A 27,430-nucleotide genomic window follows, 5' to 3' on the forward strand; every position below is an offset into this window, starting at 1 on the left:
TTATTAGGGGTCCCAGGACAGGTCACTTCTGTACATTCTAGATGTTAGTCCCCTTGTGTCCGTTCCTCTAGAACACAGCTGCTCAAAATTTGTTCTTACAGGTCTGATTGGGGATTTGTTATAGAAATCTCTGATCTGGAGGTATCTAAAGAATTCCTTGTTTGGTATATCCTTTGTGGACTTAATTTGTTCAAATGTTTTTATATATTTTCTGCCCTCCAGATCATTAAGCCGTGTAATACCCGACTGTATCCAAACTAACAAATTATTTCTATTCATCCCTGGAGCGAAATCTGGGTTACCGATGATCAGTGTCATAAGTGAATCCTTGGAAGTTAGATTACAGCTGAATTTAGTGGCCTCCCATACCCGTATTGAATTGACTATGGTCTGGAGCGGCATTTCAATCTTGATTAACCCTTTCTTAGGTAGCCAATCAAATTGTGTAGTTCAATTAGTGCACAACAGTTTTTCTCCAATTCTACCCATCTCCTTAAGCTTGGGTCCGTGTGCAATTGGATAATTTGGCTTAATTGGGCCGCTTTGTAGTAAGCTAACAAGCACGGTACCTCTAGTCCTCCTTTTGTGGTGGGCCTCTTCAAGATACCCTTTGCAATTCTTGGATTTTTCTTATTCCAAATACATTTCTATACATTCGTTTTTAAACTAAAATAGACCCGTCAATTCTAGTGGATTAGTGGTAAAGAGAAATAATTGGCATAAGCTGTGTGGGAAACTTCTCTAAATATTGTCCAGTTATTATAGTAAATCTCACGCAGAAACTTTGTAAAGATCTTTTTGGTCCAAAGCTGCATTTTTTCCGGTTGTGCACTGTTTTTTTCTTTTCTTCATACCTTTGAGGATTCATTCGCTGTTACCATTTTTTATGAATGTGCATAGCTGTTGATTTATTCATTTACATGTTGTAAATGAATAGTAAGATAAGTGAGAATTCAATATGTGTTACTACCCAAAGTTTCTTGTGAATGAACTGTGTTTGGGGACCAGTGGAAAATATGAAGATTCTATCTTTGATATTTGCACAGTGGGGGGGTTGTTGCTTTTTAAAAACAAACAAGCTGTTTCTAAACTAATTGAAAAGAGTCACAACCTTATTGTTTGAATTGATATATTTGAGAACTGATCTGACGCCCTGGGGACACCCCAGTTTAGGAGCAGCGAGCCCAGCTTGGACTGGGGACCCACCACCAGGCAAATTGTTGAAACAAAATGGCCACGGTCAGAGCTCGCGCCCGACAGCCATTAGAAAAGTGCGGCTTTCTATTGGTGACCCCAAAGGCCATATTACAAACATCTCTAGAACCTCAAACATTGGGGGACCAGGGATCAACTCCGGTTCCGGTAAGATTAACACAAAAATCATATAAAAAGTTAGTAATAATTACTTTATTTCATATAGCACTTTTTTCCCAATGGAACTTGGTACTTCACAATTAAAGTATAGCGCGTGGTACGCAGCACATAGGATTGTTAGACATAGTCCCTGCCCAGATGAGCTTTCAATCTGTTTTTGGTGCCTGAGGCACAGGGAGATAAAGTGACTTGCCCAAGGTCACAAGGAGCTGACACCGGGAATTGAACCTGGCTCCCCTGACTCTCATTGTTTACAGAGTCTGTGTTTTTACTAACTGAGCTGCTCCTTCTCAGATGGGGTTGCTACTTAAAAATAAATATGTACCAGTTGTATAAAACAATATCTAAAAGTAAGTTTTTATTGTAATGTTTTTTGTTTAATCTGCTGAAAACAGAGACAGGTATGGAGGGGAGGGGGTGGGATACACAATAGCACTACAATCATGTGCAGCTAGACAACTGCTTTTTAAAGCAGCAGTCCAAGCTGCGTCCCCCCCCCCCTTTTAATATGTGCATCAATACAATCCACACAATGATAAGTAATTAGCTAAATTGCTGATTGATCCGTTCTCCTGTGATCGATCAGCGAAGATTCAGCTTGAGGGTTCACTAAAGGCAGTCACTAGATTCAATTGGTGCTCTGCTAGAGAGGGCAGGTCTCAAAAAGGGGTGTGCCAGAGCCTGTTTCAGAAGATGATGTGACTTCGTAAATGGTTGCTAGAGAAACCAAAAATTCTTGTTACATTATAATAAAAAGTCATTCAGAGTTTAAAAAAGTATTTTCTCATAGTGTGACATAGTCCCAGGATAATGGGCAGCTTTCTGTCTAATTTATAGAAGAATCTGTTGCAGCATCTATGGATCTAATGGGACGGTGTCCCCATTTCACAGTAAAGGACTCAATGTTATCTCTGTGTGTTATTTTAAGTTGGTAACTGGCTAAGCCAGCCAATATTACAGAGAGATATATGCATGGGAGTTAGACTCCTGACAGCAGTAGTATTTTTATGACTTTGTTTTGACTTAAAGTGACAGTATTTAAAAATGTTTAGTGTCACTAATGGAGAAATAAACCGTTGAAGGTTGAGGGCTCAGTGCCTGTTGTGTGTATACACGTGTTTGTCCTCCTTTTATACAAACCAAACCCTAGAGGACTGTGTCAGGAAGAGCCTGGGCAAGTGGCAGCACTACATAAAGAAAGGTCGTTTGCCACATATGGTGGTTGAGTGCAGGCAGACACTGAAAGGTCTGTGGGTTTGAGGGGAAAAAGTGGGGATTTAAAATGGCCATCCGGCCAAAGTAAAGTGCAGAGTCTGCGAGTGAAGTGTGTCCAACTGTGTATGACCAGTTGTGCTTACAGCATACACAGAGAATGTGTGAAGTGTGGATGCAATAGCACCCAGAGATCAGTAGATGAAGATATGTTAAAGCACTGAACCCAAGCAGAAAACCAAAAAATTTTGCTGAAGAAAGGGAAAATGGCATCTAGCAAGTGCTGAGTGTAAAGTCTGCCCGTCGGGTATGAAAAGAGTGCTGTGTAAAGCAACGCCATAAGCAAAGTGCTGAGTGTAAAGTCTGCCCGTCGGGTATGAAAAGAGTGCTGTGTAAAGCCAACGCCATAAGCAAAGTGCTGAGTGTCAAGTTTTCCCTGCTGGGTTTTTTAAATGGCCGACGTGAAATGTTTGTTTTGCAGTGTGTGTAATCATACAAAACAGTGTCCCTTCAGACCATACTCTCTGGAGCTAATAAAGCAAAGAGAAAGAAGAAAAAAATGAAAAGTATTTTCAAGCCACAGAGAAAGTGATCGAACCACTTGAACCTGGGATGTCAGGACAATGTGCGTCAGAAAGGCGCGAGATGTGCTGCACGGCAGAGTGACAGGCAGAATAGTCACGGGAATGGTGGCAAAGGAAAGCTGAATCCTTGATCCAGGATAAAGAGGCCTTCATTTCTGCACTCCAAACTACCCACCCTGATTGTGATGCTGGACAAGGTCCGGGAGGAGCACCGGCAGCTGCAGGTCAAGAATAGAGAAAAGGAAATAGTTAAACCTTGCTCTGAATCAGCTGACAGATGTGGAATCGCGACTCCGAAGAAGTTGAACTAGCAGCCGCACTGAGTGAAAAAAGAAATAGAGAAGGAAAGCTTCAAGACCTGAGGAAGGACCTGGAGTCTTGAGTGTACTGGCCGCAAGATGGCAGAGAAACAAAAGCGTGACCTGGGCGAGGAGCTTGAGGCTCTGATGACTGAGCTGGACGCTACGTTGGACTCTACTGCTGCCCAGCAGGAGGTTCCTCAGATGAAGTTGGAGAAAAAGGTTACAAACCTAAGACAGACACTTGGGTCACAGAAGCAGTACATAGAAAAGATGGCGGTAGAGTTAAGACAAAAGGTAGCTATGCGAAACAGTAAGGCGGGGGCCATAGTGCCTTCACCCGTGCGGAGGCGTGTGCGGCTGTGACGTCACACGCTTGAAGCGGGTGCGTTTTTCGGCCATGGTACACACGGCGTCCAGGGGCATGCCAGTGACATCACGGAGCTGGTGCGCCCTCATTGGGCGAACCGCTCACGTGACCGGTCTATCGCACCAAGAAATCCGTTTGAACTGATTTCTTGCGCAGCGCGCGCCCGCTCACCACATGGACGCGAACACTGCCTTAAGGCAGTCTGTTCGCTCAGCGTGTGGATCTGTGGTACCGTAGTGTTACTAATGCAGAAATAAACCGCTGAAGGTTTAGGGCTCATTGCCCCTTGTGTGTATACACGTGTTTGTCCACCTTTTATACAAACCAAACCCTAGAAGACTGTCAGGAAGAGCCTGGGCAAGCGGCAGAACTACATAAAGGGAGTCGTTTGCCACAATAGTACAGAACTGATTTATTAAAAAAATAAAAAAATAAACCACATGTAGGATATTGCTTGGTCTGCAGCTTTAAATCATGCTACTATTTGTTTTTTTGCAAACTTTATCCAAAAGAACTATGTTAACAGACAGTAGATATTGAGCATATGAGGATTGTACATAAAACCTACAAATGAAGCAATTGGATATAGTAGTTCCCCTTTGTTTTCACTTCTTTTCAAATAAAGATCGAAGTTTTCATTCTGATGCATGCAAAAAGATGACCATAACTTAAGCCTACTTCTCCATATCCCTTGTCTGTGTTTTTCGGCACTGTGCTTCCTGACGAAGTAGTCCGCTACGAAACGTGCGGTTTGTAGGATTGTTTTGTTTTGCTGTATACTGGACACTCTCCTGCAACTATTACCGTGCTTTTGGCCTTGCACATGCTGCTTACAGGACCCTATTTGTTTTGCTGATTATTGAATTGGCTGCTGCGGACTTGTGACGCACTGAGGTGACGTCATTACCCTGATCCACGATCGCAACAAGGTGGAGGTCTGTGGCTGACTGACGGGTCCAAGCTGAAGTGGGTCTAGTGGTGTAGGAGAGGTTTGCTCCATTGCTGTCTTCATTGTAACCCCGAGGGTACTATGTAACGGACTTTGCTACATTAACGTGATTGGATACTCTTACTGCAACTGGGGTTAAGTTTCCTGCCCGGACCAGAAGGATTCTATGCTGAGGGATCCTCACGAAGCAAGTCATCCATCTCCAGAGTGGTACCATGTACCCTAAACATGTCCTTCTTTTATGATTCATTTATCTTCTACGTGCAATCATTTACATTTTAATATTGTTACAATATAATTACTTGATTACACTATGAGAGTCGTGCACTGTGTTTTCTCTTTGTTGCATGTTCCCTGTGTGATGTTGAGCCATCCACTCAGGCTGCAGACTCTCCACGGATGTTAAAGGTTTTTTGTATCTTATTTTCATCTTAATTCATTAATTTCACATTTAGGAACACAAGATTGTGTTCCCTTAAACCTTTAAAGTGCACTTTTAATTCACAACTTTATTTGGGTTGTAAATTGTCCACAATAATTATTTTATTTATTATTATATATATTAAGCTGCATTCGGTGCGCAGTTTGTTTTTTCATATGAGGATTGTACTTAAAACCTACAAATGAAGCAATTGGATATAGTAGTTCCCCTTTGTGTGCAATATACTCCATTACATGGTGTTAGCTGGATTGCAATGATAAACAGAAAGAACGCTCTCCTTGCATCCCCTGCTTGCACGAGTTGAACGTTTTCACTTCTTTTCAAATAAGGATCGAAGTTTTAATTCTGATGCACGCAAAAAGATGACCATGACTTACTTCTCCATATCCCTTGTCTGTGTTTTTCTGCACTGTGCTTCACAACCTCCGGGGTTCTGCTGTCGTGTGAACCAAGTCTGCGTCGCTCCAGTAGGCAGTGAGTACAATGTTGCCATAAAGCAGAGATTCTGTGTTGATCCAGAATTAATTTAAGGTGATAATGTGTTCACTACAATGAAATAAAAGTACTTTATATTAACTGTTTAGAAATAATATTGGTTGTTGATAGAAATCCTCTATTTTGTTGCGAAATAGAATTGGTGTCCTTACATATTGAAATAAATGTCACGGTCTTAACCCTTTTGCTGCCGAAGAGTCCGTCAACTCATTGCTCCTCTCAGGCTCTGCAATATGTTGCAGTTCTTTCTGGCAGCAAAAGGGTTAGTCTGTTAAATATGTCACTTCCGTTCAGTTTGGTCCCTCACCTTTAAGTCCATATTAATACGGCGGCAGGCTTGGAATTGCAGCATCGAGAGATTTTGTATAGTCATTAAGCCTACAGTTTCTGGGGCACACAAGTATAGTGCAGTCGTCTCACTTATCAAAAACAAGTACTGGTTCTTCAGAAGAATTAATGGTATATTGTTGAAGACTTATGGCTCGATTATACCAGATGGCACTGAGTGGCCGTGCGATCCAGTGACGTCACCCTGCACTGCCGCCGAGCGGCATCTGGATAATACAGAGTAGGCAGGAGAGAAGAGATGCAGAGGAGGCAAGGAGGCCTGGCAGTGAGCGGTTCGCCCTCATTGGCTGAACCGCTCACGGGACGTGGCTGTCTGCCAAAAACAATTTGGAAAATTTCTTCAGAAGACGGCTGCCCTGCAGCTCCAGATGGCGCGCTGGTATGTAAGCCTTTATCGTATGTAAGCCTTTATCGTATGTCAGCCTTTATCGTATGTAAGCCTTTATCGTATGTAAGCCTTTATCGTATGTAAGCCTTTATCGTATGTCAGCCTTTATCGTATGTAAGCCTTTATCGTATGTCAGCCTTTATCGTATTTCAGCCTTTATCGTATGTAAGCCATTATCGTATGTCAGCCTTTATCGTATGTAAGCCTTTATCGTATGTCAGCCTTTATCGTATGTAAGCCTTTATCGTATGTAAGCCTTTATCGTATGTAAGCCTTTATCGTATGTAAGCCTTTATCGTATGTAAGCCTTTATCGTATGTCAGCCTTTATCGTATGTCAGCCTTTATCGTATGTCAGCCTTTATCGTATGTAAGCCTTTATCGTATGTAAGCCTTTATCGTATGTAAGCCTTTATCGTATGTAAGCCTTTATCGTATGTAAGCCTTTATCGTATGTCAGCCTTTATCGTATGTAAGCCTTTATCGTATGTAAGCCTTTATCGTATGTAAGCCTTTATCGTATGTAAGCCTTTATCGTATGTAAGCCTTTATCGTATGTCAGCCTTTATCGTATGTCAGCCTTTATCGTATGTCAGCCTTTATCGTATGTCAGCCTTTATCGTATGTAAGCCTTTATCGTATGTAAGCCTTTATCGTATGTAAGCCTTTATCGTATGTAAGCCTTTATCGTATGTACTGCACCGACACACTTTATTCGAGCAAATACCCGGTATGTACCTGGCAGATACCTGGAATGCGCCGCTCCTCACCTCTGACAAGCCCCGTTGCATTTGCCTTCCCAGCCTGGGTTCATGCCTGGCTGATGGGCGGCTGATCTGTTAAATGATAATGATTAGGATTTAATAGGCTGCAATGCTTCGCGTGTCTACCAGATGGCATAAATTCATGAATTGTAATGCAGTATATATATATATACTGTGCAGTATTGCAGCCAGCGGGAATAAAATGCTTCAATCCCTGCTTGGAAAATAACTCAATGCACTCGGGCAGAAAACAGTCACAAACCTCAATACACCCGGGTATACCCGAATTCGTGGGACTAGCCAAGCTCGAATAAAGTGTGTCGCCAGTGTAAGCCTTTATCGTATTTCAGCCATTTGTTTTCCAGCCGCACGCGGCCATTTCTAGAGTAATCACGGCCTTTAAAGCAAAACTCTGGGACTTTCCCTTGTACAGGTGCACATCTTATTTATTTATTTATAAAATGTTTTACCAGGAAGTAATACATTGAGAGTTTCCTCTCGTTTTCAAGTATATCCTGGGCACAGAGGTAAGATGACAAATAATACATGCGTACAATACATAGTTGCACAAGTGAACAGGGTATACATTATATACAAGACATTGCATGCACAGAGATAATATATATTATAAGCATATGTAACAGTTATAGACCAGATTAAAATGTGAGAGCTTTAGTTTTGAAAGAACTTAGACTGGTGGTGGCTGTGAGTCTCTCCGGTAGATTGTTCCAGTTTTGGGGTGCACGGTAAGAGAAGGAGGAGTGGCCGGTTTCTTTGTTGAGCCTTGGGACCATGAACAGTCTTTTGGAGTCAGATCTCAGATGATGAGTGCTGCATGTGGTAGGGGTGAGGAGCTTGTTCAGATAGACTGGTAGATTGCCCAGAAAGTATTTGAAGGCAAGACAGGAAAGATGAACTTTGCGCCTAGACTCTAGTGATGACCAATCTAGTTATTTGAGCATTTCGCAGTGATGTGTGTTGTAGTTGCATTGGAGAACAAAGCGGCATATTGAATTGTAGAGGGTGTTTGGGGTGCCGAGCCGTATACTATGTCCCCATAGTCGATAATTGGCATTAGCATGTGCTGTGCGATACGCTTTCTGACCAGCAGTCTTAGGGAGGATTTGTTCCTGTAAAGTACCCCTAGTTTGGCATTGGTTTTGTTTGTCAGGGTATCAATGTGCATCCGAAATGTTAAATGGGAGTCAAACCATATTTAAAACTAGTAACACGAGTTAGGGTGGGGTTAGCGTTGTTTCTTATCTAGAGCTCAGTCACAGGAAGCTTTAAACATTTAGCCTTGGTCCCAAATACCATTGTTACAGTCTTGTCAGTGTTTAAAAACGATTTGTTTTGGGAAATCCAATTTCAAGTCTCAAAAAGTCAGCTTGAAGTACGTGTTCAAGGTTGGAGAGGCTATGGCTGTGTGCATATGATTGTCATCTGCATACAGGTGTATTGAGGCTCCCTTACAAGCTGTAGGAAGATCATTGATGAACACGGAGAAGAGAAGGGGCCCCAGGACACAGCCTTGCGGGACACCACAGGTGATATACAAGAGGTTGGATTTAGAGCCTGAGAGGCACATGTTGGGATCTACCTGATAGGTAGGAATGTAACCAGTTTAAAGCATGTTTCCCTATTCCAGAGCACTGGAGTTTGTGAATCAAGATAACATGATCAACAGTATCAAAAGCCTGTGCAAAATCTAGGAATACTGCACCAGTGAGTTGTCCCAGTTCCATTCCACACTGGATTTAACTGCAAACTTTTAGCAGGGTAGTTACCGTGGAGTGTTTGGGGCGAAAGCCAGATTAGAATTGGCTAAGGAAATTTGTCTTGGTATAGTAATCGCTTAATTGGGAGTGAACACATTTTTCAATGACTTTGGATAGTATTGGGAGAAGGGAGGTTGGCCTGTGGTTAGAGACAGTGTTTTTGTCCCCACTTTTGAAGATTGGGAAAACTCTGGCAGTTTTCCAGGTCTTAGGGATATGGTTTGCAGATAGAATAGAGTTGACTATGGAAGCAATTGGTTTGGCAATGGCTGGAGCACCAAATGTTAGGAACTTAGATTGCAGTAAGTCAGGTCCACAATGGCTGCTTAGTTTTAGTTTGAGGAGCACTTGTGTAATTTCCTCATCGTATACTGGGACAAATTGAAAATGGTGAGCAGTGTTGGGAGAGGGTGGGGCTATAGGGGTACTCTCAGGGTGACATTCATGTCTGTGGTTTGGTTTGCGTTTCGCTTATAAGTTAGTAGCACATTCCACAAAGTAATCATTGAATGCATTTGCAATTTCAGTGGAATTTGTCAGAGTAATATCCTCCTTAGTGATATTTCTTGGTTGTTGATTGTTTGAGGGCTGGAATATATTGTTGATAACCTTCCAGAAGTTAGCTGTGTTTGATGTATTCTGGTGAAGATTGTCAATTGAGTATTATTGTGCTTTTGCACGTCTTGTTTGCCTTGTGCACATATTCTGTAGGCATCTGTACTTAAGATCCTTGGTAGTGCCAGTTACTTTGTAGATTTTCCACAAGGCATCCCTGATATGGTCGAGTGCCATAAGGTCAGGTGTAACCCATGGAAGGTGTAGTGGAGCATGGGTATCACAGAGTTTTAAGAATGAGACATAATTACCCAAGCTGTCGACCGATTGGCCAATATCCTGCGTTGTGAGGCTGTCGACATGGTCGGCTTCTGACTCCTTGCTTTAGTCTGTGAAATGCTGCTGCTGCTGCAACGTAACATTATATTACTAAGTGTAACACATTATTGTTAAAGCTTTCAGCTTGGCAATGCTGGAAAATCTTTTGTGATACTTTGTTGCCAAGGGGCAAAAGTGTGTGTGTGTGTGTGTGTAAGAGAGAGAGAGAGAGAGAGAGAGAGAGAGAGAGAGAGAGAGAGAGAGAGAGAGAGACGGCTTCAAAAGAGCATGGGAATGTGACTTTCTAAATGATTGCTATAGCAACCAAAATATAATAAATACATTTTTTTTTAAATTATAAAAAATGTCAGGATTTAAAAATGTAGTCAGCATTATCTAATTCTGCGGAACTGATTTATTTAAAAAATGTTGTTAAAAAAAATCTATAGGATTATTGATGTTTTGCTGCTTTAATCTGCATTGCAGTTCTCTGTCGCACTTTGTAGAGTCTATGTAACACGATACAGTGAGCCGTGCAAAGCCTGGATGTCACACTGCAGATAACATGCTTGTTAGCTTTACCCTGTGATCTTTAGACCATTTTGCAGTCTACATTTATGATCATTTAATGCACAGATCGGCTGAAAATACAGTTTTGGTGATATATAATTTACATAATGGGGTTTACTATGATTAGACTGGAAATAACCAACCATATAATAGTGAGCGGTGTTTCAAGCATTCAAAAACTCATATTATTTACAGGAATGATGATCGAATATGGTATAGTATATTATCACATAACTAGAACAGTATATATTTGGCCCCTTTTTAATAGTCTTGTATGTATATCGTTATACACGTGACCCAATATAACACATAACGGGAAAAGGCGCTTCAGACAAAAGTAGACAGTTGGAAAAGGAGTCCCTGCCCCGAAGAACTTACAATCTAAATCAGGTGGATATGACTTAAGCGAATGAATAATATTGTTAGGTACTGTATGTATCTCTGGTATAGAGAGTCTACATTATCTCTCTATCAAAATGACCTGGTAATTAGGTAGGGCATTATAATTCAAATAAATGCCTCCCTGCCGGGATAATGAGCAAAACCCTTTGCTACCGGAGGTGCTGGTAATGCATTACTATGATTACTTTCATGCTGCGTAGGCATAGAGGAGATCAACTTGTATTGTAAACAGTGATTGCTTTTATATTATTGGCAGAATTTGTTCACTGAAAATGAAGTGGCAAAATTATTTCTAATTCTGCTATCTTGTAGCAAAGGAGGGAGAGGGAGTAGGTGGTATTGTATGATACCTTTTATTGGACCATGTAGACAAATGTAGCTCGCCATTGAAAATGAGTCCATATGATCCTTCTAGTGTATACTCCCACTTATACCAAGCAAAGATGTTTTATTTGTGTGAGTAATCCCTGTCTCGGCAGTTTCACAGAACATCTTTGCTTGGTACTGGTGGGAGTACACTTGAGTAAGAAGCCTGGGTCCGGTACATGGACCGCAGATAAACGATCTTCGATAATTAATATACGCTTTGTACTTTGTTATAACAGATGTTTCTTTATACTAACAAGATGTGAAAAGTTTAAAATTAAAGGTTAATTTGTAGTTGTCGGGAAAAAGCTATATCATGTCTTGTTGGAGGAACAGAACCTCAGAGCAGCAGAGAACATCGAACGAAAAAGACTGCTCTTCATCTGTATCTCATCATGCGTATACTAACTGGTATTGAAAAATGCCTGAACAATAAAAACTGGAACAACAAGAAACCTATGTTTGAAGACTGTATTTTCACAGTAGAAGGATCTTGTGGACTAATTTTCAGATAAACAAGTAGCTTACATGTTATAAGCTTTCGAACCTCTCGGCGTCCTTCCTATGGTACATACCCGATGAAGGACCCTGATAGGTCTGGAAGCTTGTAACATCAACTACAGTACATGTTGGTCCAATAAAAGGTATCATGCCACCTTCTCGCTCTCCCTCCTTTGTTACTACATGGAAGAAAGGACAAACACCGCTACACACCCTTCTTTGCTGGTATATCTAGCACAAACTCATCCTATTTTTTTTTTTATATATATAACTTATGTCTGGAAAAGTGCATAACACAGCAGAATTCTGCATTTTTGGTGCGTGAATCCCAGTTATTACACTCTTCATTCATTCATTAGTAATGGCCAATTGTGAATGCACTCCTAAAACAGTGTTTAATGACAATATAGCAGATATAGGGTGTGCAAACTGGGGGGCGCGCAGTTTTTCTGGGGGTTGCGGCAGTTGCAGAGGCCCCACGCTCTTCCCCAAGGCATTTATATCCAGAGGATCGCGTGAGGCCTCTGCAACCTGAATTTACAGAGATTAAGCCGTCTTCACGACGTCACACTGCGTTGCCATAGCAATGCCGCGGGTCTTGTGACCCCGCGGTGTCATTTGACGCCGCACTAAGGTAAGGGGAGGGGGGTGTGCACCAGAGGAGGCAAGGCAGGGGGGCGCAGCAACAAACGTTTTCGCACCCCTGAAGTAGATTAAAGTACCATTAAAAATAACCAGTGCTCCGTTTTAATTTTTTTCAATCTTCCCTAGTAAGCAAATAATTTACTTTTCACCAAGTCAGAAAAAACATTATTTTCTATAAGAAAAGTCACACCAGAATTTGAAGTACCCTTGCAGACATCATAAAACATGTTAAGAGGTGTGACTGACCAAAAAGGTGTTGATTTGAAATCGTGTCCCAGAAAGCCACTTTAACCCACTGTCCATATTCAATGTAAACAATTATAGCGGTAAAGGGATGAAAAGTGTTGAACCTTCACGGTTCAGTGACCTTAACTTTGCTAATGTGCATGTCATTTCCCAGAATCCCTGGCTGCTGTGTTAGCATTGTATGCCAAGAGATAATGGTGAAAAGCAGGTTTGCAGACCTGTCAGACATGTGAATGTGCTCACAAGGGATATTTTTATTTGCTTATGTCTACTAAAGCAGCCCGTTTCTAACTCCTGCAGTCTTCTTACATTTATTTATTTTTGGTTTGTTTCTTTAAGGAGAAAACGGAAAATAAGGCTGAACTAAAACCATGCTTTAAAACATCAGGCTGATTTTAATGTGCGTTTGCAGCATGCAGACAGTAACTCAAGCAGAAGACATTTCATTTAATGAGATTTGTGTGCACGGAGTTTCAGTATTTGTCATTTGTTAAAGATACAGTACAGTCGGCACAGATATATACGATGTTGAATTTAGGACGGTAATGTTATAAACTAGTATATACGTTCATGTTTTGTGCAGTAGGGTCTGGTACTGTAACCATCCCTTAAGTATGGTTAATTCGGTTTCTTTTTTATACTGCACAATGTCAGAAGCACGTTACCATGACAGCAGCTAATCTGTGCTAAAGCAATAGTGATTTTCATTACATTTATTGGGGTCATTTCTACGCTCCATAAAAGGCTGGTTTAATTCATCTTGGACACCTCTATTATGTTGGTGTACTTCATGAGGTCTTTTTACTAAAGAAAATTAATGTTGTTTAACAAAAGCAGAGTATTTGTAGCTCCTATGAAAAATGTACTTATGTCTTTTAATGTTCTATTGATTTGAGGCATTAAAAACACCAGCTCTGATTTACATTTTGTAGTTTTAGCTTCAAGCGCCAATTTGCAGTTCTTGTGGTACAGCGAGTCGTACCATGTGCTGTTCTGTCATGCAGGTGTGAAAGATGTTGCAGTGGAGCATAGGTACTTCTTGCGATAACGGGTGCAATCTAATTGCGTTAATGGGTGCAATAACGTCTACACCTGTTCATGTTAAAGATGATCCTGCCACTTATGTCTGCAATTGTAGGGCTCCATAGAACGTCATTATCAAACAGTAAGGCAATTTCCCATCTCCATTCTCTTAGGCATGCAGAGAGGTTTGAAAAAGCTAGAAATCGTTGTCATTATAGGGATAAGTGTGCCACAGTCCCAGGTTTATTAAGTGAAAGACCAGTTGTGGGTCATTGCTTACAAGTTATAGGCCATTGACTCCCAAACTCATTCTTGTCTTGCTTTGTTACTAAATTAGAAATAATATTACCAGTTTTACACCCTCTCTCTGTTTATTAGGCTGGATAATAGTTTCATGCTGTAAGAGCGCTGAAACACTTACCCACAACCCATAAGTAAAAGCAACACTTTTTCTTTGAATCAAAAAAGATCCTTCGGCTCTGAATTTTCCTTAGTGACACCATTTGTGCACCATGTTTATATCCCTATAAACCTAAACCCACATCTCTTATTTGTCATACTTTCAGTCTAAGCGCAGTGCTTTTAAACCTTTATTTTTTATTTATTTAGGGAACCATATAATTATATTGTGAAATTCTGGGGAGCCCCAACCCTTTCTAATAGCGTCTCCGAGATCAGATGCATTGTAAGGAACCCCTGCCCTCTCTAATAAATTCTTCTGTATTTGGTACCATTTTCAAATGAACTGAAAATTGCAGGGGGCCCTTTATGGATGCCCGGGGACACTAGAGCTCCTAAGAACCCCTGTTGAAAAATGCTGTTCTATGCCTTTTACTTTTTACCGACAAAGAAGCATTGCTCACTGCCGTTCCTTTTTTTTTTTTTTTTGTTTTTTAATCCTTTTTTGTTTTATATATGCAACTTTTTTTTACTTTTAATGAAAACAAATAACCTAAGCTGCTGGTCGATCTGTTCTCCTGTGATTGGTAAATATACTGCTCTTGGGGCTAAATAAATGGCTGCCGCCGAATCAATCCTTCTGTCGGTGAAATGCAACAGCTACAATATATCCTTATATTACTTAGGGCAACATTGTCTATTGTTACAGTTTTCACCTCCGATACAGTCTCCTGCTGGGAACACTGCAACACGTTCTTGTGATAATTTGTTGCAAATGCTATTCAGCTGCTGGAGAAAGGGCAGGGATCAAAGAGGAGGTTTGCCAGAGCCTGCTGTAGCAGCCAAAGGCTTTTCTGTACATCAACTCATTAAAAAAACGACATTAAGAAAACAAATGTAGAAAAATCCGTAAGTATTATGTAATAATACAGAACTGAAATAGTTAAAAATAAATAAAATAACACATACTGTACAGGATTTTGAATGCTTCGTTCCTGGGCAGTCTGCTAATTGACAATTTTTTATCGTTACTTTGAGGTTTCTTCCCTTTCCAGCTGTCTGTCTGTGTCTGTCTCTGTCTGTGTCTGTCTGTTCCGGAGATGCAAATGCTTAAAATATTAAGTGTCTGGCAGGGTAAAATGAAGCATAGCCCAGTGTAGTCTAAAGGTTATTATTGTAACCTTAGAAGCTAGATATGATGGAAATCATGATTTTTTTAATACAAAAGATAGAGCAAGGCCAGATGCGATCATGTCCTACTCGAACAATGACATTATTTCAGCTCGTAGGCTGGGGGTTGAGGGAAGATGATATCCATTTGAAAACATATAGGTCATTGTAAAAAACAGTGTATCACAATATGACATTGTAGTTGTTGAAAATCAATTTAAAAAAAATGTGCTCATTGTACTGTATGGGTTTATGGCAGCAGATAGTTTTGAATTGCATTTTATGATTGTACAATGAAATCATAATAAAAAAAACTGATATGGTGTGATTATAGACCTCAATGTTGTTTTTAATCCCACCATCATGTAAAATGAACTGTTTACTAGTACATAACATGGTGTACTTTATAAAACATACACTTGTGAACATAATGGGTTTTTTGTTCACGTGTTTCTTATTAATAATACATACCCAGAGGTGAGTGAAATAATACAGCTTGGTACTTGCTTTATGTATGTAATTGATATCGTGACTCGGATAAATCATTCTATGGAAAAATCGGCACCATTGTAAGTGCTGTATTCATATTTGAGAATGTGTATGGGTTTATCTGTTTAAGTAGTCAACAGATAGGTAACTCCTTCATAATGTAAATATGAAAGATCATTTATTAAAGCCATATTAAAAAAAACCTTTTGGGGGCTTATTCTACCTTCAGCGACGCCTCCAATTTGGACCGTTTTCATCCACAATTCCCCATTGAAATCCATAGCAAATGTTGGCCGGAAATGGCCCGATCGCCTTCTTCGGTGGATATTAAATATTTGCTTTGATGAATCTGATTTTTTTTTTTTTGCCCCAGTTATACAACTGGGGAACTGAAGATAAGGTGTGTCGGCTTAATCAAGAAGTCCATGGATCGAATTCTTTTGTTCCAGTATTTATTCAGAGACAGATATACAGCATCACAGCAGCACTCTTTACAGGTTTTACAGCATAGGCAAGTTATGAATGGAGAATTAGTCGGTACACGTTCCAAGTAATTGTGAATTCAATGCACACAGAATCACACACTTAACGGGATTTCCTGAAATCCGGTATAAGTCCATGTACTGTATGTACTTGTTTTTCTCAATTGCAACTGGCATTTCAATATGTTATATTTCACAGATGACATATTCTCATTCTGTTATCTATGCTCATTATCATTTTACGAGCATGACCTGTTCTTGGCCTTGTCTTTGCACTAAATATACTGAATAGATCTGTTTTTTGGACATGATGATCTCTACTTTCCAGTCTGTCTTCCAACTTGTGATGCATCTCTTCCTAGTCTATATTTACGCTCGGTTCATACCTATTTAGCCCTGGGTTATGGTACATCTGCATAGTTTTTCAACTTTTGCTAATTTCCATGAAGTCATTGTATACTAAGCCAGTATGTGTTCAGTATATTCAGATAGAGACAATATGGCATCTGTCATGTTCCGGATTTAACATCTTTCCTATCTTCAGAAAGCCTGATGCATAACTTCAAAATCTCCCCTCCAAGAAATGTAGTTTTATTTGTGAAATAGTTTGCGAAACCATGGCTGGGAGTCAGCAAAGCGAGCGCTCCTCAAATAAAAACTAAGCAGCCAATGTGGATCTGACCTATGGCAAACAAAGTTCCTACGACTCGGTGACCCAGCCATTGCATTCCACTTGCTTCCCTAATCAACTCTATTTTGTCTGCAGATACAATGTGGAATGGAACTGGAACAATTTACTAATATGTACAGGGGTCCCCAGCACACAATGTAATGGATACAAAATACGTCAGCAAGAAAATCAATGTATTAAATGTAATAGCAGCTACAACATTGACCTTGACACAGGTTCTGAAGAGTACATCTCATGGAGGGAAACAATACAGAGGGGAGGAAGGGGAACAAGGGGGATGAAACATTAAACGGCAACACAAGGAAAGGGAACAACGTACAATACACGTCAAGTAAAAGGCGATAAAATGTAGGGGGGCGACGTTTCGGAACCAAAAGCCTCTTAATCATGCCCGTTCCCACAGGCTGAAAACGGCCTATGGTACTTCCCTAGTATTCACACCTTTAACCTACTACCTCTCACCGGAAGAACCAAAATAAAGGGTCTGTTTATGAACATAGTTACTCAGACGTGCACGCGTCGTACCCCCCCCTTCACCACGAGGATCCAGCCCTTCAACGGAGGTATTCCGGATGAGTATTCAATACTACCCAGATGATTCCGGCTGTATTTACAACTCAATGCGCAAATTTTGTCCATTTTTGTGAGCGGCCTGTTTTTATCTTTTGGAATTTATTAAATATCACAGAGTTACGCTATGGAGGCTACGCTGTCTTCTTTTGTTTTGCAGTAAATCGTGGGAAGTTGTTGATGCTGTTGACAGCTGCACGGCATCTGCAGCTTTTTATTTCCAGTTTGGCATTTTTTTGCTGGTTCATTGTCCCTTTCTATGGGACTGAACATAAGTCATAATTACACGTGTATGACTTCAAAGAGAATCTTCATAATCATTTTTACATATATATTTTTTTGTGATTGGGTATTGGTGAATGTTAATACACATCATTGTGTAGACATATAGTAGAGATGCCCTTAAACAATAGTGTGTGTGTGTGTGTGTGTGTGTGTGTGTGTGTGTGTGTGTGTGTGTCTGACAAATGTTAATTTAATATGGAGAATGCAACCTTAACCTATTGCAGATTTCAGTGCTATCTTCTAGATCAAAGAAGGGATGAAAAGTCTACAGATGGTTGGTTACCTGTTTAGGAATCAGAACATGAAGATCATTAAAGCCCATCTTTGTATGACACGGAAGATAATACAGTATGTAACACTGTTTCCCCTGAACACAAAAGCTACTAATGCTGTATGTACCTGTATTATATATATATATATATATATATATATATATATATACATATATATATATAAATATATTCACAATACTCGTGGTGCAACGCCTCCACATGGGAGGGATCCCGACCGAGTGGGACGAGCCCCTCGCCCCTCACTCCTCACAGGATACAACCCAATAACACACACTTGGTATAATAAAACACGAACAAACTTTACTAAGCATATACTTATCACTGTAAGGCTAAGGCCCCGGTCACGGGGCTCTAATGCGCGCCCGCGCTTTCGGCTGCGCGTTCCGGCGATTCCCCGGTCTGCAGCTCACTGCAGGAGCAGAGACCGGGGGGGGCGTGCCGGAGGAGTGACGGGGGCGCGGCCATGACGTCACCCGGCAGGTTCGCCCTCATTGGCTGAACCGCCGGGGGGCGTGCCTAGCCGCTCGACGCGAGTTCCTGCTCTCAATTCTATTGAGAGCAGGAGTAGCTCTCGCGCGAGCGCTGCGGCCCCCCTCGCAGCGGGTCCGGCGCCGTTGCGGGGAGGGCTCTGGTGAGCGCAGCGTCCGCCACAGCGGACGCTGCAGCATGCAGCGGGGGCAAGGCCTAAGGTGCATGAAATATAACAGACTCGTTCCCACTAATAGCACAACAAGCGAACGCACCTCGCAGGGCGCAATCCCTCACCGTGTCCCCACACCGTGTCCAATGTCCCCACACCGTGTCCAATGTCCCACACCCAAACCCCCAAGTGTGTGGTGACCGCGCGGCCCACTAGCATAAAAATGTTATAGTTGGTGCACTTGTAGTAGGGTTACCTGCCGGGCGCTCTAGCACCCGGTCACTCCAACCAGAATGGATCCGCGATCCAGCGACTTTTGCTCCCGCTACGTGGTCTCCACGTGGAAGACTGTCCTCTGAGGTGATCCCACCTTGGGGCAGTCGATTTCTGGGTTGAGGTGGCTGGTCCCAGACCCCTCTCCTGGATATACAGCGTCTGCTGGATCCCTTGCTTACTATACAGCTCTAATGGGGCAGGTTAATAGAGAAAACTGTCCTGCGCTCAGGCCATCAGCCAGCACCATAGGTGTCAGTAAAGTCACATTGGAAAGGAGCAGGGAGATATAATGGGCCAAAAGTGAGGTCAGAGCTTGAGAAGGAAACCTTACCTATGAAAGCTCACTTGCAGACCTCGGTCCTACTCTCCTCTGCGCTCCGGTTCCAGGTGTGCAGCCTTCTGTGTGTGCAGTATGGAAGAAAGGGAAATCCGGCGCCACAACCAGGGAAACTCCAAGGCACTTCCGGGTAGTAGAAAAACTTTATTGCGATAACAAACGGACAACAGGCTACACCACAGTCTCCCCCTCAATGCGTTTCACGCTCGAATCAGCGCTTCGTCTTGGAGGTGCTGGTCACAGTGCCTTGGAGTTTCACTGGTTGTGGCGCCGGATTTCCCTTTCTTCCCTAATGGGGCAGGTTCCCTATCCTGGGGCCTGTCCCTGGAGCAGCCACAAACTAAAAATGCCTGAGGACCTATCTGGGGCCTGGGGGGGGGAGGGGGAGATTACTGGACTAGTGCAGCGGGTCACTGAACCCTGCACACTCACAACCTACTCCTAGCCCCTCCTGACGCCGACTGACTAGCGTGGTGCCCTGCACACCCTCTTACTTCCCCTTCCTAGAGAATCCTCGCTCCCTGGTGTCATGTGGTATGCTCCTGGGACTTGTAGTCCCTGCCAAGAGCCTTCTCCTATTGGCCATGGCTTCGCCTGCTTGTCCTGCGCATGCGCGACCTACTAGGGGCCTCCCGCCGCGCATCTACACTGTGCATGCGCAAGGGGACAAACATGGCGGCGCCCTGTGCTTGCCGGGCCGCCGCGGAGCCTCCGGAGCACCGTGCTCGGCCCTCGACCTCCAGAAATGCCGGCGGGTCTGCCGCTTGGCTCCGGCGGCACCCACGATCACCCCCGCAGCGGAGGTAACGAGTGGGGGGCCCAGGGGAACCCCATTGCACATAAAAAAAATGTAGCACCACCTAACAACAAATGGATGGAAAGGAATAGTTGTTAGAGGGTGTGACCTGGCCTTTTTGTCACTTTCTCTGTTTGCTCATTGTAAGAACACTTGTTTTATAGTAGTCTTACTACTTACTTTTATACTATCTTCCAATACTTGCATTATATGGTTGCAAAGCAGGGATTTTAGGAACTCTCTTTACAGTTTTTAACTAGATTTATGTTGTGAGAGATACCAAGGAAAAACGGATATATTGTTGTTCTAATATTGTATATGTTGTCCATAACATGCCTTTGCTGTAACCTTCTTTAGAAATGCCGTTCTTTGCCATTACAAAGCAGTAGAGCTAATGACCACTGCACAAAAGCTGCTGCTTGCGTTTTCATATTTGAAGAAAATAAAGCAAAGCCCTGTGGCCCCAATTCAATATGGTGGAATAACCATTAATGATTTTGCTTCCATTCACTTGTACCTCCTAGTGTTCATTTAAAAGATGTATTTTTAATGTGCACCTTCATTGAGCAGTGTCTGTAAAACCGTACATAGTGTGGTACTTGATTTTTTTCCCCTCTCGCTTTTATGTCATTGGATCCATGGTTCTATGGTAGCTGTTCTGTGCTTTGCAGTCGGCTCTGGTCTGTTGCAGTTTTACAGACTGGTTGCTGCTTTTGGAAATGTTTAGTACGTGCTTCATAATGCAATCTGTCACCGGCAGAAACGCAAGTCTTCAGAGACGGAAACCATTAAAGTAAATGGATTATGGAAGAAGCTTAATGTTTAAATATTTTAGGAGTTCAGTAGATCCTTCCCAGTCTGGACTATAACATTCCCATATTGTAAGTGAAATGGCCCACTGTTATTTTTGTCAGTGGCAAACATTAATAATAATCATTTATCATGTTTAAAAATGCATTTTACCTCAGGAGAAATGCAAATTTCTTGTGCTCAGGGAAATGGGCAATGGTTTATGCAAAGAGTATTCTTTTATATATTTGCAGCAAAAGCAAACAATTGGCATTTGGTTTAACCTGTTTGTGTACAGCGAAAAAATTGCCGTTTTTTTTCTACGTAATCTTTATGTAAAAATTCTTCCACAGGAATGAGATGCTTATTCATCCTATTTTTCTTCTTTCAGTTAGAGCAGTGTTTTTCAACCTGAGTAACTTGGAATCCTTGGGTTCCCTGGCATCCCTAAAGGTTCCCTGAAACTTTCAGGAAAAAATCGTACCAAATACAGAATTTACAATGTATCATATGTCCGACGCACGATCAGAGAGACGCTGGGGTTCCTTACATTGCGTCTGATCTGAGATGCGCTATTAGAGAGGGCTGGGGTTCCTTACATTGCGTCTGACCTGAGATGCGCTATTAGAGAGGGTTGGGGTTCCTTACAATGCATCTGATCTCAGACGCGCTATTAGTGAGGGTTCGGGATCAGCAGAATTTTATAATATAATTCTAGGGCTCCTTAACCAAAAAAAAGGTTAAAATAAAAAAATGAGTTTGAGAATTTAAATCTTACTGGAAGTTAAAACAAATTGCTGGATAAGGTTTTTTAGCAGTTCTGTCATCCTTAGAGCTTCACAACATCATGCAGGTGTTTGTTTCACACTTGCTCTAATTTGTATGAAATAATAATTATTAAATATATTTTTTTTTAATACATGTCTAATAAACCAGACATATCTGTTGCTTGAGAAATGATTAATGATTCTTGGACTCTTAAGAGGTGAGCCGTGTTCAAAAGTCGCTATTGCCCTGTGCATATTCAGCGCTGAATATATTGTGCGTGCTAGATTTAAAAAATATATTAATATTTATTTAGTTGTTTGCTTTGCTTTTATTACCAATTTAAGCTTCAGGATAGGAATTTGCATTTTTCAAGTTTGTCAGGAATTTTCCATCTGTCTATCAATGGTAATAAAATCCAAACCGGTCTAATACAAAATGTATTTATTTATAAAATGTTTTACCAGGAAGTAATACATTGAGAGTTACCTCTTGTTTTCTAGTATGTCCTATAAAAGCAGCTTGCTTTATCCTACTACACCTTTGCTTCCAGAGAAATCAGAGACGCAATGCATTACAGGCCTCTCTGCCAAGGAAAGGCAAAAAAAAAAAACTATTACACCAAATTATATGAGGTTTAATTAACCTTGTCCAACAGTACAGGAAAAAAATCTTTGACCTTTTATTTTCAGTAATGTTTGATTTTAAGAAACCAGTTTAAGGAAAAAAACTTGTATCGAATGAGTTTTGAAGTTTTTGTTTTTAGCAAGACTTTGCTTTGTCTGAAGAAACGACCCTTGTGGCCTCTAATGTCCCATAGAGTAATATAAAGACACTCCCAATGCCAAGTGGAGTACGAAAAACATGTGAGAATAAACCTTGGTGCAGGCTAGCCCATCACTGCCCCTATGTTTCAAATAGAGGCTTATAATATATTATGAAAAAGGATGGAGGCGCACAGGTAGTACTGCAAACATTGCTACATTTTACTGCATAGTAATAGGCAGAGCTCCAGAAGCGTTTCGAGGACACTGCCCCGTCCTCTGACAACAAGTGGCTTTTGTCTGAGGAAGGGGCTGTGTCCCAGAAGCATTACTGTAGTTCTGCCTATTACTATGCAGTAAAACTTAGCAATTTTTGCAGTACTACTTGTGTGCCTCCATCCTTTTTGAAGTGAAACTTCTTTGCTGGCACCTATAGGGTTTTCATCGGGAAAATTGCATTGCCTTGTAACGAAACCCGTAGCAAATGTGACGTCACGCTACTAAAGGGCGCGTGCCCGTCGCGCATACGCAGAAGAGGAGATTGCAGGCCCCACCACGCATGCGCAGTATCGCACTTCTCCCCCTCCAAGTACATTGCCGCTCCCCCCTCTTACAGCATGCATGCGCGCCACCAAAGACCGGACTGACTGAGGGGGAGGAGAGGAGCCGGGAACACCGGGCAGGGAGAGAGTGAGTCGCGTCCCCCGAGGTCCCGGTGCTGAAACGGACAAAGTCACATGACAGTCACATGCGCGCAAAGTCGCACGCACGAGGAATTCACAGTTAGTATAAATAGAATAGTGCCGTGCACCTGCGTTCTAAGTCACACTTCTTTGTGTTTTTTCACTGAAATGGTGATGTTTTTCATTTAAAATCGAAACACTATCACAAATAAAATTTGTGTGACAAAAGACAAAGAAGTTTCACTTAAAATGCGCATGCTAGGCACACACGCCCTTTTTTCTTAATAAAGTCCCATACAAGTATCTGTAGATGGTTTTGCTACAAATCTGTTATTTTTTAATATTGTTGTGATTTCTACATCTCTTTAGACTGTTTAGACACACACGAGTGTGACTTAAGCAGCGACGGTTAGGGGGTCTGATCCTGATGATAAAGAAATTCACTTATTTTCTGGGTACTTGTTTGGTTTCATTTGACATAATTCAGATAATTACCTGAATTACTTCTTGTTCTATACTTACAGGTGGAAAATCATGAATTCCTTGTAAAAGCTTCTTTCGATCCTAACCTGACGGAGCTGAGAGAGAAGATGGATGATCTTGAGAAACACATGCAGTCTGCCCTAAGTGGTGCATCTCGGGAGCTTGGTGTGTATACTCTTTGTGGAGCAACATGTACAACTCTACACAGTTATGCCAAAGCTTCATACAGTTTTATAGCTTGCAGCTAGAAAGTATATTCATCTGTAAAATAGCAGTACTCGATCAGAGATGCATATCATACAAATATGTTCTGAGACACACAACACTTTTGCAATCCTATAAAGCTAATGTGACCAGATTTTTACAAGTAAAAGCCGTGACACATGAAAAAATTATTTATAAAACGAATTACTTCACCAACTACGCGCCCCCACTTTCTTTCTTCTCCGCTCTACCCGCATTTCTCACACTCCCTCTCTTTCCCCCTCCATTCTCTCTCCCCACCTCCATTCTCTCTCTCCCCACCTCCATTCTCTCCCCACCTCCATTATCTTTCCCTGCCCACTCCATCATCCCATTTTCTATTCCCCCAAGTTCCTATCTTTCACTGTGGAGCAGGGGGGGTCCATCCTGGCAGCACACACAGGAAGTTGTGTCTGACTTCCAGGTCGGACCGCTGCGGCAGCCCCCCACAACCCCATCCCTCCTCTGCTGCTGCCGCTGCCGTCCTCGAGCCAACGCTGCCCTCCGCTGCTACAGCCGCCGGCATCCTCCAACCTCCTCAGGTTTCCTCCGCCAAACCGGGACATTTTTAAACCCGGACAGTTCATTAAAACCAGGGACATACATGTATATACTACATTAACATTCACAGTAAAATCATTATTTCTTTGGGTGTAGTTTGATTTTATGACATTATTGGAGCAAATGGGATGATGACTACCTGTTTGCAACTGAAGTCAGGGCAAGGTCATTCAATCATTAGGGTAGGAGTTGGAGTTGTCAGTCTTCTTTTAGCCTACTGTAGGTGTATTGCAAAGCGATCTCTGATTCTTTTGTTTATCGATTTAATTTTGCCCAGACTTGGCATTCTCCTCACTGAGAGCAGCCCTGGGGGCTTTGGACAGACTCCTCTCCAGTTAACCAAACTGAACTTGCATGACTTTTTTTTGCCATTACAGATGTATGGTTTTGGGAGTGTTTATTGATGCCATATTGGCTACTTTCATTACAAAAGTTGAAAGCGTAAAGCACTAGGTAAAAAAGTATACAGTTTGAAATCTTTTATGAAATGACCAAAAGACAACCATAACCATATAGTGCTGCTGTCATATTGCGCATAGGTCCTCTGTGACCAGATTCTATGCTCATAATATGTCATCTAAAGGCGAGTCCCCATTTCAGTTTAATTTGTTTGTTTTTTTTTAATGTTTTTTTTACTGTCATTGTCTTCTTTGTAAACATAAAGCAAAGATTAGGCTGTATTGGTTTCTTTGGAAATTAATTAGACGTTTTAATTTCATTGAGCCCTCTGTATAGGAAAGTACCACCTCCCCAAACTGTGATCACAAGGATTGTTTTCCCACTGTTTGTTTTGCAATTTAATGTTGTTGCTTAATATGGTTCATAATGTATTAATTCCATTAGGTTCAAATGGGGCATTCCTTCTCTAGAGTACATATTGTTTAACTTTTGCCCAACACAATAGTTGCAGGAAAATCTCCCTTCCGCATGTATGCACCTCACTAGGCAACACAACTGATATACAGACATACCCCGGTTTAAGGACACTCACTTTAAGGACACTCGCGAGTAAGGACATATCGCCCAGTAGGCAAACGGCAGCTCACGCATGCGCCTGTCAGCAGCTCTTGCACAGCAATACCAGCTCCCTACCTGGACCGAAGCTGTGAGCAAGCGGGGAGACTATAGAGCCTGTTACAAATGCGTTATTTACATCAGTTAAGCCGTTATGACGATTGCAGTACAGTACATGCATCGATAAGTGGAAAAAAGGGAGTGCTTCACTTTAAGTACATTTTCGCTTTACATATGTGCTCTGGACCCATTGCGGGGTATGCTTGTAGTATGTTTTAAAGTATATTATATGGTGCTCTGGAATCTATTTTATGTAAATTCCATATAGTCCATGCAACAAACATTGATCAAACTACAGTATAAGCCACTTCAATTGCTCAGAGTTGCATAGAAAGTTGGATGCAGGCTCTAGAATGGATGATGGACCCTAATGGAGCATCTGTCTCCTAGTATCCTTACTTGCCAGCTATCTCTCTATTGCGGCAATTGCTGGTATTTAGGATTTTATGCTTAAACAGTTTAATTATGGGTAGGGAATGATATCCTAATCGGGGCTGTTAGTCTAGCACAAGGCTTGCGATTATTGCAGATCTGCTTCTCTCGTCACGGATGTCACTGCAATTTGTCTCTAGGTAAACAGCCCTAGTGATGTTTTACTTGGGATTCTGTACGGTCCTGGGTGGCGCCTTTTGGTTTGGTAAACAAAAATGTTTAACAGCCATTGTAGAGATATTTGCCCCTTATTAGCTCATCTTATTCTCTTAATTATTCATTTGAAGTCCCCCAGCAATAATGATGTCAGATTATGTGTTTAATTTCGCTTTATATGGGCAAAAGAGCCAGTCACGCTAAAACTACATATGATTTGACAACGTAAAAGTAAATCTGGGAAAATTCATTGCAATTGTTGCTAACAAAATATAAGATGATGACAGTTCTTTTCATTTGTATTTTTTTAAATAGGTCTGGATTCTGGCAAGAGCGTAAAACTGGAATCCAACTCCCAAATTGGTCACTACTTCCGAGTTACGTGCAAGGAAGAAAAATCCCTGAGAAACAACAAGAAGTTTACTACTATTGATATACAGAAAAATGGAGTAAGATTTACCAACAGGTATATAGCACTTTATTTTATATGTATCACTGCATCAGGGTCCCATCAGAAAGTATTTTGTAGGCTCCACCAATGGCAAATGTGTTTGGAAACATGGACAAAGTCAGAAATCTTCGAAAACTTTTGATGGTTCCCACAATCTTTCAAAATTCACTTTAAGCATTCCTCCCTGAAGACACACACACACACACACACTTTTATATAGCACCAGTAATCTATGCAATGCTTGACAAAATTAGGTAAACAATGTAAAGGACAAACAATGGGGATAAGTGCTACAGCTAAATTACGACATTGGGCAAAGGTTTAGTCTGTGCCGAAAAGCTTCCAATCTAAGTGGCATGCTGTGAGGTTTACAGACACAGGAGTAAAAGTGCATTATTGGCTTACGTTTTTATATTACATATAGTTACAATGTTCCTTGGTCCTTGTTACAGTATATCCGCCTGTAAACAAGCCCTTCTCCTTTTTAACTCTCGTTCACTGGTGCGATCCCTTGTGCGAAGAATAGTGGTTGCTTAAGCAACAGGAGATACCTGGATTGGGGCCCACTAATTAGCGTTTTTCTTCATCCGGGTTTCTTCACCTACGTTTTTGGCATATACAGTATATACGGTATGTCTTGGCCGTCCTGGTCTCCTTGGCTCTGCAGGCGAAATCCTGACCGTGACACCGCCCGCGTCAGCAACGGGCGGCCGTGCGGCGTGCCGTGACGCCCTGTTCTGGGTCACGGTGGCTGGAAGTCGCCGCCCCTCCTTGGCGGGCCGACCTGCGTGCCGATCCGCCGTGTCCTGCGTCCCAGCGGCCGAAGTCCTCCCCACCATCGCTGAGGCCCGAACTGGCCGTTGTGACGCCCTGCCTCGCGGTACCGTGACCGAAGGCTGCCGCCCTGCGCGCGGTTGCTGAACTTCGCCTGCCGCCTTGCACTGCAGCACCCTCCGCGCTCCCTTCCTGTGGA

At 41.9% G+C, this 27,430-nt stretch overlaps 1 protein-coding gene across 1 annotated transcript in view; it reads left to right on the forward strand.

Annotated features, from left to right (window-relative positions):
• The window catches only part of MSH2 (mutS homolog 2), a 189,058-nt gene that overhangs the window by 129,815 nt on the left and 31,813 nt on the right, over window positions 1–27,430 (forward strand). The window contains exons 9-10 of the mRNA XM_075595822.1: window positions 23,582–23,705; window positions 26,322–26,472. Of these exons, the coding sequence (XP_075451937.1) occupies window positions 23,582–23,705; window positions 26,322–26,472 (275 nt within the window). The remainder of the gene's footprint in view (window positions 1–23,581; window positions 23,706–26,321; window positions 26,473–27,430) is intronic.

The sequence above is a fragment of the Ascaphus truei genome, chromosome 4 (genome assembly GCF_040206685.1).
Source record: "Ascaphus truei isolate aAscTru1 chromosome 4, aAscTru1.hap1, whole genome shotgun sequence".
Taxonomy (NCBI): domain Eukaryota; kingdom Metazoa; phylum Chordata; class Amphibia; order Anura; family Ascaphidae; genus Ascaphus; species Ascaphus truei.